Source organism: Amphibalanus amphitrite, unplaced genomic scaffold, assembly GCF_019059575.1.
Source record: "Amphibalanus amphitrite isolate SeventyFive unplaced genomic scaffold, NRLGWU_Aamphi_draft 000620F_arrow, whole genome shotgun sequence".
In the NCBI taxonomy this organism is placed as follows: Eukaryota; Metazoa; Arthropoda; class Thecostraca; order Balanomorpha; family Balanidae; genus Amphibalanus; species Amphibalanus amphitrite.
Window position 1 is genome coordinate 184781 of NW_024882114.1, and position 13380 is coordinate 198160.

Consider the following 13380-nt stretch of genomic DNA (forward strand, 5'->3'; position numbering starts at 1 on the left):
AATATGACAAAATTGTGAAATTTACCTAAAACACCATCATTTTTTCTAAAATCACCTAGAAAAAAATCATTTTTCCAACTCCAAAAAGAGCATTTTTCTTTTTTACGTAAAAGGAAAATTAAAAAGGAAAAATTTGACATCAAATTACGGATTCAAACTCAATTTTGTTCTTTATAGACTGAGTGTGGATTGAGCAATAACACAGAGGTCACTGGACGCCGGTCTCTGTGTTCGCCCGGGCTCCAAAGAAGCGGAGCGGGGTCAGCGATGGCCGCCCCGACGCACAGCAAAAAGCGAGTTTGCTACTACTACGATAGTAAGTACACATGCACGTATATGTTATGTGGTTCTTAAAATTTTACATTTTGTGTAACACTCCTTAGATTCCGCGTTTACCCCAGCGAAACTGCTAATGCATGTGCGCCATAATTGTCTGCGTATTTTTGAAGGCGGCCGGGTATATTAATTTGTATATTGATATTTTGTTGTGTATTTGTTTAATCTATGTGTGTTATATCGCACCTACATTAATCTGTAACATTATGCTATGTAATTTTCATTGCTACCACTGTCTCCTGACTTGTTTTCAAATCCATGCTTGAGTGAAATATGCTTAGGTACCTACCCTATGTACCACCCTAATGATGAATTTTCACACATGAATTTGTTTTGAAGCATTTTCTAAATTTGTATGCAAAGGTCTTAAATTTTGATGCCACTAATGACTAAGGTTAAAAGGCTCAAAAAGTAAAAGGTTACATACAAAATTAAAAATCAGCTCCGTTAAATTATAAATAGTACTGTAGCCTTTTCCTGATAAGTTCACGGTTGAAGCAGGGCTGTGGAGTTGATTGACTTTCGGTGAATTTGACTCCAACTCTGGCTCTGAGTTCCAAAATTGACTGATTCTGACACCAGTCAGAACTGTGGACCCGGACTGACTCCAACTATGCAGCCCTGCTAGCAGGTCCAAATTTTCCCGACTACTGTGTCGTTGACCTGATGTCATTGAAAGTCGGACAATAATTCCGGTTCTATGACAGAATTTAGAGTCCAAAGTTTAACATGCACACAACATAGCCGCGCACAGCCGGTCCCCTCACTGACTTCGCCTGGCTACGGCCTGCCACCAACTGCAACCATACCTGTCAAGAGGCCAAAAAATGTCAAGTGCCCCTCCCGCATCAAACCCGGACTGTTATAACCGGGAGGGCGTGCTCTCACACCATGCAGAGTCCAACGCTCTACCAACTGAGCTACCGGACCGGGGACCGGCAATCGAGCTAGAACTTCGCAGAAAAATCAGAGTGTTGACCGTGACGAGAGAAAGACGGTGATTTTAAGGTCCTATGTCATCAGTTGACCTTCCAGGCCGGGTCAATGACCCAAAAGTCTGGAAAATCACCTGTCAGAACTTTGTAAAGTAACTGGTTGTTATGGGGTTCTTTGGGTATTGATCACGAATTCCATGTTAGTTTTGATCACAGATGATGTCTTAATGCAGTTCGGCAGGTCGTGTCAGGTCAGATCAGGTTAGATCAGTCAACCAGTAGGCTATCTGCCAGGTATTTATAGTAGGTGTTAAGTACCACTGACAGCTTTGTAACATGTTACAAAGGCATCAAAACTACTTCCTAAATGTTCAAATGGTTGCTAAGTTCGAAATCAGCTAAAACAAAAACTAGCCTAGAAACATGTAAAATTCGAAAAAGTGAACCAAGGTCATCGAAGGTCATTGACCTGACCTTACCTTCACGTGGCCCTGACCCACCATGATGCATGGGACAAACATCATTTCACATGTTTAAACATTTAAAACCACAAAAAGACTGCACACGCGCGAATAATGTGAGCCGACGTACGCCGAATCGCCATTCCGGCCAAACATGGTCTCGAGAAATAGGTCACAGGTCAAAGATCATTTAGGTCAGGGTCATGATATTTTCAGTGTAGGTGTAAAATTAATCAACTCGAGGGTACTGAAAGTTTCGTCGCGATCGGCCGCTTATTGCACGAGTTATTCGCGAAAACCGAGGAGGACTCCATCCGACCCCTCCCCTTACAAGTGCGAGGGTTAAAATTGGGTATCATCGGCTTACTCTCGTCACATGCAACGTGCTCGTTTTTTTCGCGAAGCTCTAGCTCGATCAGGACTGAGCCGAACGGCAAAGGGAGCTGGTATGCGTTAGCGGCTGGCAAAACGCCAATACAGGCCACTGGTCGCAGGGTTAACCCTCGCCGGCCGAGGGAGGGGGGCGGGTGCCGCCCCCCCCCCCCCATAGGGTTTTTTTTCGCGATAGCTCCGAACACGCTGGCGATATAGAGCTGAAACTTAACATACCTGACCTTTGATCCAAGCCGGATCTTTTGACACCAACCGCATTTTTGGGTCAGGTCAGGTCACTGACCTATGACGTCATAAGTGAACCTCTGCACGGTCTTCAGATGTCGCAACTTCGCAACGCCCTCACTGCCAGAGGAGATGTCACAGGGAAATGAAACTTGCAGGATCTAGTATCCATTATGAGTCTCACAACTTGTATATCTCGGATTTTTCCTAAAGGTCATATGAGGTCAGGTCATTTTCGTGACCTCACCATTATAAGTCAATGGGGAAAACTGCTATTCTGGCGCCGGGAACGATCTCCAACTATCTCAAGCACACAGAATCGTGATTTGATGCAATCCTTGCAAGGTTAGATGCGTCACTTTTGCAATGTTGACCTTGCGTGACGTCATTTATGACGTCATCAAGGTCATATAAGTTTTTCGTCAATAACTCTTGATTAAATTGAGCTAGCGACTCGGGAAAGCCACCAATGGAATCAGGAAGACCTGCCGAATCGAACGATATGCGACATGACCTCTTTCGACCAACTTCGTGACCTGGGGGTGCTGACCTGACCTTGACCTGAGGTCAACACCCCAAGTTGACCTGACCCGAACAAAAAGTATATCATTCGACGCGCCTGAGCGAGGCGAACACGATGCTGCCAAAATCGGCGCTTTGCGGCCGTTTTTTTGCGAAGTTATTCACCAAAAACTGAAACGTACCTTTGGGCACTTGACCTGACCTCAGAGGTCACCGGTTGACCTAGGACCTTAAAATCGGGTACCAATCTCTGCGTCTCGAAACGGCGCACACGCTTGTTTTTTCCGCGACGCGCTAGCTCCACCAGGGGCGAAACGGCGAGGGGGGTCGTACCCGCCCCCCCCCCCCCCCCCTCGGCCGGCGAGGGTTAAAAGGTCACTAGCAATTAATCAATAGTAAGTTTTGATGGAGACATGGTAGAGCGATTAAATCACCGGTATGCATTCAGGCCATTAATACAGATCGATGAATATGCAACATGCCTCTACCGGTCAGGACATGACCTTGGCCTGAGGTCAAATTTTGAAGCTTACTTTTTCATGTCAACTCAACAACTAATTTATTCGAAGTATCTCGACGAGAAAACACAGTGGCGGCAAAATGAATATCATGAAATTATTTATGCCAAATTTAGTGCAAAAATGGAGGAAAAAATGTTCCGGCAAAATCGGTATTCAGTCTATTTTGGTGATTTTTGCCCTCTCTGGGCATTTCATTTTGGTCAAATCTGTGGACATGTTGGCAAATAGGCTTTAAAAGGGCTGTCGAATTCGCCTTTCTGCGATTCTAGCTCTTTTTTTCACGAGTTTTGCACCGATTTGTGAAGAGTAGTCATCATCGTGTAAGTTTTCGTGATGAATCTACGTTTGGTGAGCTCCAGTAACCTGAGATCTGACCTTGTCGAAAAAGGACGATAATTCTGAAGGATCTTATAGCGAGCTATAAAAAGAAACTTCTAAGACCATCAAAGGCTGCTCAAAGTGACCAACTGCCTTTGAAATGACCTCTAAACCGCAAATCGAGTGATGGAACGTGAAGTGAACGTGGAACCCCAAGATGTGAAACACCTGGCTTCCACCTGCAGGATATTAACTCGGCCGATTCCGTGTTCCAGGCGATGTAGGCAACTACTACTATGGGCAGGGGCACCCCATGAAGCCCCACAGGATACGTATGACACACAACCTCCTTCTCAACTATGGCCTCTACAGGAAAATGGAGATATACGTGAGTTGAAACTGTCTTGAAATATCGGGGTTTCTTTCCATTATCTGAGGCCGAATCTCTTCACCACGCTTACTTAGCTCTGATTGTCTTCAAACTTTTTTCAAGCACCTCTATCGTTCTAAATCCACTAGTGGTTTATATTTATCTTCGTTAGTATCTCAGCTCATGTCCAGTGTGTTGATATGATTGACACGTTGCTAGGCTTCACTCCTTACCCCACCCGCCGACTCTGCCGATAGCGGCCGCACAAGGCCACGCAGGAAGAGATGACCAAGTTCCACAGCGACGACTACATTCGCTTCCTGCGCTCCATTCGGCCGGACAACATGTCAGAGTACAACAAACAGATGCAGCGGTGTGAGTACTTAGAAAAGTCGCGTGTCTACCGTTAAGCCTATCGTCTGCAGCGGGGTTCATTCAACATGTGTCGCATTTGTGAAGAAAATAATGAAATCATTTATGTACTACGTTTTGAATGATACTGCGAGGAGTAATTACCGACGCCTTTTGTGCATTCGTCTGTCGCTGCTGTATTGCAGTACTTAATTCCTTTCACAATTTATTCCTTAAGTCGTCTGGCCCAGTTTGTTCGCCTCTGGCTCTCCTCGCGAACACTTTTTTTGCATTTCATGTAACTCTTTGCCGGTCCCATTGTTGTGACTCTGACCCGTCCCGGCGCCGCCGCCAGCTGACCTGCCTCTCTCTACCCGTCAGTTAACGTAGGCGAGGACTGTCCGGTGTTTGACGGCCTGTACGAGTTCTGTCAACTGTCCACCGGCGGCTCGGTGGCCGGCGCCGTCAAACTCAACCAGCAGGCCGCAGAGATCGCCGTCAACTGGGCCGGCGGGCTGCATCACGCCAAAAAGTCCGAGGTGAGACGGAGTAGGTAGCTTTGGAGCTGTCGGCCAGGGTGGTGAGTGGTTGGCGTTGACATAGTAGGAAGTGTGCCTAAGTTCTGGCAGGGTTGGACTCTTCAATTGTCTGAAACTATGCTGTTACGCAATGACCAAATACACGCTGTTGCGCAATAACCAACGGTTATTGCGTCTGAACTTTGCGTTGGCTTTATTCTGCTTGCCAGATATTGGTTGGTAGGTGCGCTTATTACAGCACGAACTCTTGTGGTCTGCCCAGAGTGTTAAGATGGTATCATGGCCGCTTGCAGCAAAATACCTAGCTGGCTGTAATTGGTACGCTATTTTCGTACAAATGCTTGACTAATCAATGGGATTAATTTATCTCAGCTCCTAACTTGAGCCTATCGACATCAAATCAGATGAGATCGACGTTCGACGGATTGTCTGGTAAATTATCACTGTGAGTGGGGACTGGGGTGCAAGATCATCTATCGACGCCATCGAGTTCAGCAACTAGGTAGATGTTTTGGTGCTAGAGGCTTCTGCCGACCTGCACCTTACGACTGCTTCTCCCCCAGGCGTCTGGCTTCTGCTACGTCAACGACATCGTGCTGGCGATTCTGGAGCTGCTCAAGTACCACCAGCGGGTGTTATACATCGACATCGACATTCACCACGGCGACGGCGTCGAGGAGGCCTTCTATACCACCGACCGGGTGATGACGGTGTCCTTCCACAAGTACGGAGAGTACTTCCCCGGCACCGGAGATCTCAGAGTGAGTCGGAGAGGAGGGGTGTGGGGTAATAGATCCTTCCACAAGTACGGAGAGTACTTCCCCGGCACTGAGATCTCAGAGGGGAGGGGGGGGGGGGTAATACCTCCTTCCACAAGTACGGGGAGTACTTCCCCAGCACAGGAGATCTCAGTGATTTGGAGGGAGTGGTAGGGTGTTATGTGATAAGTTTGGGGTAAAATTTAAGTAGTGTTACATTTTTATATTTCACGCAAGGATATATGATTGAGATGGAGCTCGCCAGCATCCACCATTTATATAGACGACTGGATATATAGTGGTCTATGCATCGACGATAGGTTTTTGCGGCTCTTCGCTGATATCTAAGATATCTAAGCTATGACAAGACTTGTCATCCACGTTCACTGTTCAGTGATCACCCAATCTACCGGTATGCACTTTAATGAACGACATATTTCCCTCTGCGCGCAGGACATCGGCGCCGGCCGGGGCAAGTACTACGCGGTCAACTTCCCGCTGCGGGACGGCATCGACGACGAGGTGTACGAGCAGATTTTCGTGCCCATCATGTCCAAGGTGATGGAGACCTACCAGCCGTCGGCGATCGTGCTGCAGTGCGGCGCCGACTCGCTCTCCGGCGACCGGCTCGGCTGCTTCAACCTCACACTCAAAGGTACGGGCTGAAATGGGGTCTTTGAGCACGTAGCTGGGATGAGGGAGGCATTTAGCCCGGCCTGGTGATGCTCAGTAAAAGGCTGTAATGTGGTCAGGTGTTCTAGTTTTGGGGAATGGGTGGATAATAAGAAAGGTTGAGAGTGTAAAGAAATTGAATGAACGCGATGCATTTGTGTACAAATGCGCCCTGCAAACACATCTTCAGTTCAGTCCAAAGCAGCTGTTACTTTCATACATTTTATGGGGCTTATGCTAACTGGCAACCCTGCCAGCGCCCTCCCGATCTCTCAGCGACCTCTGACACCCTTCTGTCCCCGGCCCAGGTCACGCCAAGTGTGTGGAGTTCATCAAGCGGTACAACCTGCCGCTGCTGCTGCTGGGCGGCGGCGGCTACACCATCCGGAACGTGGCGCGCTGCTGGACATACGAGACGGCCGTGGCGCTCAACGTGGACGTGGCCAACGAGCTGCCCTACAACGACTACTTCGAGTACTTCGGGCCCGACTTCAAGCTGCACATCAGCCCGTCCAACATGGCCAACCAGAACACACCCGAGTACCTGGACAAGATCAAGACGCGGCTCTTTGAGAACCTCCGCATGCTGCCGCACGCGCCAGGAGTGCAGGTGAGCCAGCGGCTCTGCCACCGGACCTGGCGGGCCACGTGCCCAGTCGTGCTGATTGAATTCTTCGTTATGAACGTTATCACGTTGCTACTGTATTTTATCTCAATTTCTGGCATAATTGCTTTAAGATCAGGTTCTGTGTTAGCATTTATCAAATTAACTCATATTGTCCCTTTGTATTTGCGTGTCCCTTTGTATTGCGAAGCACAGAGGGTACTTTGTTCATGGGCGAATTGATCATGGATAGCCCCTAACCACTCTACCACCGGCTCCCGCAGGCCCAGGCGATCCCCGAGGACGCGGTCAATGACGAAGAGGACGAGGACGAGGACAAGACGCACCCGCCCGACGAGCGGGTCAGCATCCGCGCCTCGGACAAACGCGTCCAGGGCGACAACGAGTTCTCCGACAGTGAGGACGAGGGCGAGGGCGGCCGGCGCGACGAGCGGTGAGTAACTGGGGAGGGGTGCGTAGAGATGAGCTCTGAGTAGGTGATTGTAGTGTCAGTCGTACCGATTTTAGCTGTTTGTATGATATGTGGATCCTTACTTATGTTTGGAGTTAGAGTTTAAGGATCAGGATGTGTTGTTTAGGGACATGTAATTGATGGTTAGAATGATGATGTTGAGAGTGAGACATGACTTTATTCAGGGAAGCTCTTTAGTGGCCCAGGAGGATGATTTGATGTTTGCTTTGTGATAACAAATTCGGTCTTTTCCTCAGCTCGGCCCGGAAAAAGAAGCTGCGCACGGAGGGCGGCTCTCCGGAGAAGCCAGCGCCCGCCGAGGAGGCCGAGGTTAAGGCAGAGGACGGCAAGGAGGCGGCCAAGCCGGAGACGAAGCCGGCCGGCGGGGGCGACCAGGCGGCCAGCGCGGCGCCCGAGCCCATGTCGACGGCGTGAGACGGTCACCGACCCCAGACACACACACAGACTGACTGACAGAGAGGGTTTTATACGTACCGCATTTTCCCGTTCATCGTGGCTAAGTGTCGGTGTCGGTAGCGCGACACGTTGATTGGTCGACAGGCTCGATTCCTGGCGCCGGATTGGCCGGCGCAGTGGCGGCGGCGCGCTGATTGGACGAGAGGCTGAATGGCGTGCGCTGATTGGCTGCCGCCGAGCGGTGGCGGCGCGCCGGTTGGTCGGAGCGCGCGGCGCGCGCGGGACGAAGTCCGCTGATGCACTCTGTGTCGGGATAATGGTGCCGCTTTATTTTGTACGGTCTCAGCAGTGTTTGTTGCAACCCCAGTTCTGCCGTCGCGGCCCGGCCGCGGCGGCAGGGGCGCGTCACCCTCGCATTCGTACACCCGAGCATCGCCAAAAGGGAGCATCATTATCATCCTTCACCTCATGACTCTATAAATTCGCATCGTTAAGGTTATGTGATTAGCTAGTAGGTTACCTCTCATGTGAACAATAAAGTGCTGCTAAAATGTTGCAAGGGTTTTGTCGCAGTAGAATGAGAACATTCGTCACATGGCGTATACGTACGGTTGAATTGCGATGCACTGACGGATCCGGGGGGGGGGGGCGTTTGGGGCAAATGTCCTTCCCCCCCCCCCCCAGCAGCGTCCAAGACCACCTTTCTGGATCCGTTAGTGTCGCGATGTGTCGTGAACATCGTTTAATTGTGAATTGATAGTATCCGTATGACTTTACCGCCGGAAGGTCAATGCCTAGCTTAGTGATAATGGGCGGCCACTTTTCACCCGTCCGTGGGGCTGCGATGAATCTCTAACAACTGGTTGGCTAATGTCTAGCCGTCTTGTCTGATGGTTGCTGCATGCTGAGTTGTCGCCGTTTCACCGTCATGCGGGTGAAAATATATTAAACAGTCCCGACGTCCAAATTTCAAGGTCAAGAAATATGGCCTATAACTTTTTTGCGAGCAAAGCCTCTATAATGATAAGCATTGTTCGTGCTGTTTCTGATGGTTTCTAATGGTATTTTTCTACGGGTTTCTAATGGTATTTTTCTAGGGTTGCTATGTCGTTCGGTCCCGACTCGCGTCGGTGTCAGAGTCCGTTTCTCCATGTGAAAACCAAAAGAGACGCAAGCAGTTTTGGCTTCATGTAGCAGGTATTCAGCATGCTCTAATTTTCACTTTAATTTTTAGTTTGAGTGCCCACTAGATACTGACCAAATGATGCGGTACTTATTTCATGCATGTTCGATCTCATGTCTCGACAGCATTCATATTTTAGTTGCGCTGTCTGCTTTGATCGATGCCCCAAAACTGACGCTATTATTTGCAAACTGGCGCAGTTGATCAATAACGCCGAGAGCTTTCGGTGGTTGCTTAGTTAGTGTTTTTTCTATCTCAATTTTGCGATAATAAAGCAACCTGGATAAAGCTAGGACGTCCAACAAATCTGGTAAGGTGTTGAGTAACATGTGTCATAGGCAAGTCGCATATATATTCGGAGCAAAGGCTGGAATGTCTAGATCAATCACAATGAGAGCTGTTTCAGTTTGTCGTCGGGTCACTGTGCCTTTCCTTGCAATTTTGAGTTAATTTAAGTGAAAATAGGCAGGTTGAGATTATCAATGTTGCAAATACCTTTCATCCAACATTGCTTAACAATTGTTAGAAAATTGGTGGCCGAAAATTGTGGATGGCTGGTAATTGATCATGATGGTCGTCAAATCATAAGTAAAAAGTAGGAACAAGAATTGTCGAATGTCGGGCAATAAATGTGTTAAATGTTAGCACTTAGCTTACTAGCAATTTAATGACTAGCATTAAATATTAAATGATTTAATGATGGCTGTAAAGTAGCAATCAACAAAAGGTATTTGCTACATTACAATGGACAGTCGTAAGGTTAAATATGAAGGTGCTGGTGCATGATCAAATGTATGTTGTTTATAGTTTCCATTCATTGGCTGATGGTGTTTAAGGGAGAAGAGTAACCCAGCCAATGAATACCAGTTTTTCAAGAGTGTTTTCTGATCAGTTATGTTTTTTGCAGACAAAATGCCAGCAAAGGCAGAAGATATTTTAAAAGGATTTCAGGTGTATCCTTTGTCAAAATGTGGTGTGAGAATTGAGAGCCTGGGTACCTATGTTTATCTCCAATTTTCCTGCTTAGCTGTAGCAGTTGAGACTGAATCCCACTGTCCTTGTCACAACACATGCAGCTGCTTGTTTGCCAATTTGCATCAGATTGGTATTAGGTTTGTTTTACATTCTTTAAATACAATATGAATTTACCTGTTGCTGTAGGTAACAATTGATCTTCTGGCTTACTAACAAGTGAAGGTTTCACTTCAATTTGTTTCAACATACATATGATATTTCACTGTGAATTTTTGTGCAGCTAGGCTAGGTCTATAACATGTTGCATAGGTACTGCATTCTTCATTCAGGTACTGTGGTTCTTAGTATACCTACATGGATATTATGGTCTGCTCAGTTTTCCTTAACCAGACACATGCAGTAACTGGATGAACCTAAGAGATGCTGATGATGGGAAAATCCTGTGGCAAGGAAATGAAGATCTGTGAGTATCCCTTCCACTCATCCTAATTTGTTGGTATGCTTTTATGTATAGGCATTCATTTACTTATGCTTTTTCTAAAAGCCTGCTAATGCTCATATTTTTCTGTTTTGTCTCTCAGTTTTCCACCTTTACTTCTCAGCTATTGTGATAGGTGGTTTTCAAGGTGATTGACAAAGGGCATGATTGTTCTCAGACTGTTCTCTGACAATTTGTTTTAATTTGACTAGAATATCCCAAGTTGAATGTGATGAAATATTATATGCTGCCACCTTGTCTTTTTCTTATTTGTCCATTCTTCATTCATTCATTCATTCATTCATTCATTGATTCAATCATTGTGAACTCAGGACTCCATTATCATTGCTGATCTATCTCGTTAAATTGTGGCTCGTCTGGATCTCAGGTCCCTGCCGGACGTGGAGCATGAAGCCCGCGTGCCCAAGACGATCCTGAAATGTCGCGCGATCTCGCGGGAAATCAACTTCACCTCCGCCGAGTCGATGGAGCGGTTTCGACTAGAGCAGCGTGTCCTTTTCAAGGTATGACAACACGAGTTACGACGAGCCCGAATATCTGTTAACTTTTGCATAAGAAACCACAGATAAGAAACATTCATATAAGTAAAGGATATAAATAAAGTCCCTTACAGCTTGTTATTCCTGAAGCGAGACCTATTGAAGTAATGGGTGGCCAAAGAGCACATTTAAACTCCCTGCCTGCTCATTTGCAAGTTTCTTTATGATTCCAAGAGAGCTGATCTATGTATCATTGTATCAACTATCAACTGATGTCCTTTATGTGGTCACCCTCACCAGGGTCGCTGCCTGGAGGAGTGGTCCTTTGACTTTGGTTACGTGATCCCCAACTCGACCAACACCTGGCAGAGCGTCATCGAGGCGGCTCCTGAGAGCCAGATGATGCCGGCCAACGTGCTCAAGTGAGTGCTGCAGAATGTCGATAGGGCACGCACCGTTACATTCAAACCTACCGCTACCGTTTTGACCTGTCGGCTTCCCATCGTCCCGATGCATTAGCTTATCACTTGTATCTGTCAGTCATTCTATGACAGCGATGAAGGCGCAATAGTCATCGTAGTTATATCATGCTCAACTTCATTCATTCATTCATAGTGTTGTCACAGACAACTATTTGTGTTATTCAGGTTGCTATTTCTTACGATAGGACTGCTTGTATCGGCAAAATGCTGAACATATTTAAAAGGCGACAACATTTTCCAATTCAATATTGCCAATCCCTCAAACACTCTCCCCCCGTTGTTTCACAGTGGTAACGTCATCATCGAGACCCAGTTTTTCGACGACGACCTGCTGGTCTCCACCTCCCAGGTCCGCCTGTTCTACGTGTAGTTCAGCTCCTCTGCAGAGCGGAGCCAGTCAGTGGTCAGCGCCTCGACCCTGGACGACACCCGGGTCCGGGCGGGGGCGCCGACGGGAGCGGTCTGTCCCATGGTTTGTCAGTGTTATTGTATCGGCCTCTCTTGCCCGCCGCTGGTGCACAAGACGCACGCTTTCTTCTTGTATCCGTGCCGCGGGCGTTGGTCGTTCTCGGGAAAATGTCATTGATTCGGTCGTGGTTCAGGGATGGACGCAGGAGCCCGGCATAGTTTTTTTTTCCTGAGGATGGAACCGTTTCTGGTCTCAACTACACTCAAGGATGGGCCAGCTAAATCCCAACGAAGATCTGATGATAGCGAGTCAGCGACAACTGAATCGTGAACGTCAGGTTCCCGCTGCAGCGGTATGAGATAAGTCGGCCCGACCAATTACTAGCCTGCGTGTCGATGTTTTGTGTACGGTACGGATAAGGATCCTATTGTGTGATAACTGTAATTCATAGGATATTTGGTCAGATGCTGTGTAGTTGAGTTGGCCAACTTGAACGCCAGTCATTCGGACAGCCGAATATAAACCGTACAAATGTTTAAGTTGAGGGGGTTTTGCGGACCAGCTTTGTTGCATTAGCATCTGTTACTGTGGCTAAGGGCCGGTCATGGTTCATTGTGGTGTGGTTTCAATAGCCAAATGTATCCTACGCTCTGAAAGGCCGATTAGGTCAGCGAAGAGGAGCAAATTTGTCTCGAACATCATCGTCGTCATACTGGTTGGTACGCGTTTGTTTTGTTTGCTTCGTTGTCACTTCGGGAGTGGCCAGGGTATAGAGCTTCTCGCCTTTGTTGTGTGGAGCCTCATTATCGGATCCGTGTGTTAGTACCGATGTCATTATCGCAATCACGCCGGTCCGTACTACTAGTCCGTACGTACTAGTAGTTCTGTTTCTTGGCCGAAATATTCGGGTTATCGTTTTTCCGTTACCAGTGGTTTGCCTTACCCTCCTGACGCTGACAATCCAAGACGTACAAATCAGTGAAAGGACGCTTGATTCGCGGAAACGCTCGGTTATGGGACCTGTTCTGATGTGGCGGAGAAAAACTCAAAATTATTGACATCTTTCGAAACTCAACTATAACTGTCAGAACCTAAGCTCTGCCGACCGCGAGTTAGTTGGCTGCGATCACTTACTCCCACAGCATCGTGTTCTCTATGGTCAACACTCAAATGTGACTCGGTATGTGTGTCTCACCAGTACACCATTCTGTGGTCGTTGTGTCACCGTTTCTGACAAGAGGCACATCTCCCCACCGCGCACGGATCATGCCGATGTTTGACGTTTTAGTGACGATCCAGATATGCCACCGCGTCCTGTGGCTGTGTGATGTGGTTCCTCACAAATATATGTGATATCACAAAAACGGCGTTTCTCGGCTGCAGATGACGAATCAACTAGATAATCTACTATATAGCAAACTGGGACGAATGTTTTGTGAACGAACTGAATGCTGATTAA

The 13380-nt window shown here is 47.5% G+C and overlaps 2 protein-coding genes across 3 annotated transcripts; both read left to right on the forward strand.

Annotated features, from left to right (window-relative positions):
- Positions 1–72: 72 nt before the first annotated feature.
- On the forward strand, positions 73–8449 carry LOC122363439 (histone deacetylase 1-like). Its single transcript, XM_043332710.1, has 9 exons — positions 73–316; positions 3987–4099; positions 4339–4456; positions 4814–4971; positions 5535–5732; positions 6183–6384; positions 6710–7011; positions 7290–7459; positions 7735–8449. The coding sequence occupies exons 1-9, from the start codon at positions 268–270 to the stop codon at positions 7910–7912; spliced, it is 1488 nt and encodes a 495-aa protein (XP_043188645.1). The 5' UTR covers positions 73–267; the 3' UTR covers positions 7913–8449.
- A 766-nt stretch (positions 8450–9215) lies between these two features.
- LOC122363424 (retinal rod rhodopsin-sensitive cGMP 3',5'-cyclic phosphodiesterase subunit delta-like) lies at positions 9216–13285 on the forward strand. Of its 2 annotated transcripts, XM_043332680.1 has the most exons (6): positions 9216–9387; positions 9985–10030; positions 10453–10515; positions 10919–11054; positions 11331–11452; positions 11801–13285. In XM_043332680.1, the coding sequence occupies exons 2-6, from the start codon at positions 9990–9992 to the stop codon at positions 11880–11882; spliced, it is 444 nt and encodes a 147-aa protein (XP_043188615.1). In that variant the 5' UTR covers positions 9216–9387; positions 9985–9989; the 3' UTR covers positions 11883–13285. The 2 variants fall into 2 exon arrangements, with proteins under 2 accessions (XP_043188615.1, XP_043188616.1); XM_043332681.1 differs by lacking the exons at positions 9216–9387; positions 9985–10030 and adding an exon at positions 10144–10189 and having other exon boundaries at positions 10429–10515.
- Positions 13286–13380: the final 95 nt, after the last annotated feature.

What these genes read in the sequence shown, in the direction of transcription:
- LOC122363439 (XM_043332710.1), top strand. Translation starts at nt 268, where the DNA reads ATGGCCGCCCCGACGCACAGCAAAAAGCGAGTTTGCTACTACTACGAT. An exon ending in AGTTTGCTACTACTACGATA is followed by an intron (nt 317 to 3,986) that starts GTAAGTACACAT and finishes TCCGTGTTCCAG; the next exon opens with GCGATGTAGGCAACTACTAC. An exon ending in GGCGGCCGGCGCGACGAGCG is followed by an intron (nt 7,460 to 7,734) that starts GTGAGTAACTGG and finishes TCTTTTCCTCAG; the next exon opens with CTCGGCCCGGAAAAAGAAGC.
- LOC122363424 (XM_043332680.1), top strand. Translation starts at nt 9,990, where the DNA reads ATGCCAGCAAAGGCAGAAGATATTTTAAAAGGATTTCAGGT. An exon ending in ATTTTAAAAGGATTTCAGGT is followed by an intron (nt 10,031 to 10,452) that starts GTATCCTTTGTC and finishes AGACACATGCAG; the next exon opens with TAACTGGATGAACCTAAGAG. An exon ending in AGCAGCGTGTCCTTTTCAAG is followed by an intron (nt 11,055 to 11,330) that starts GTATGACAACAC and finishes CACCCTCACCAG; the next exon opens with GGTCGCTGCCTGGAGGAGTG.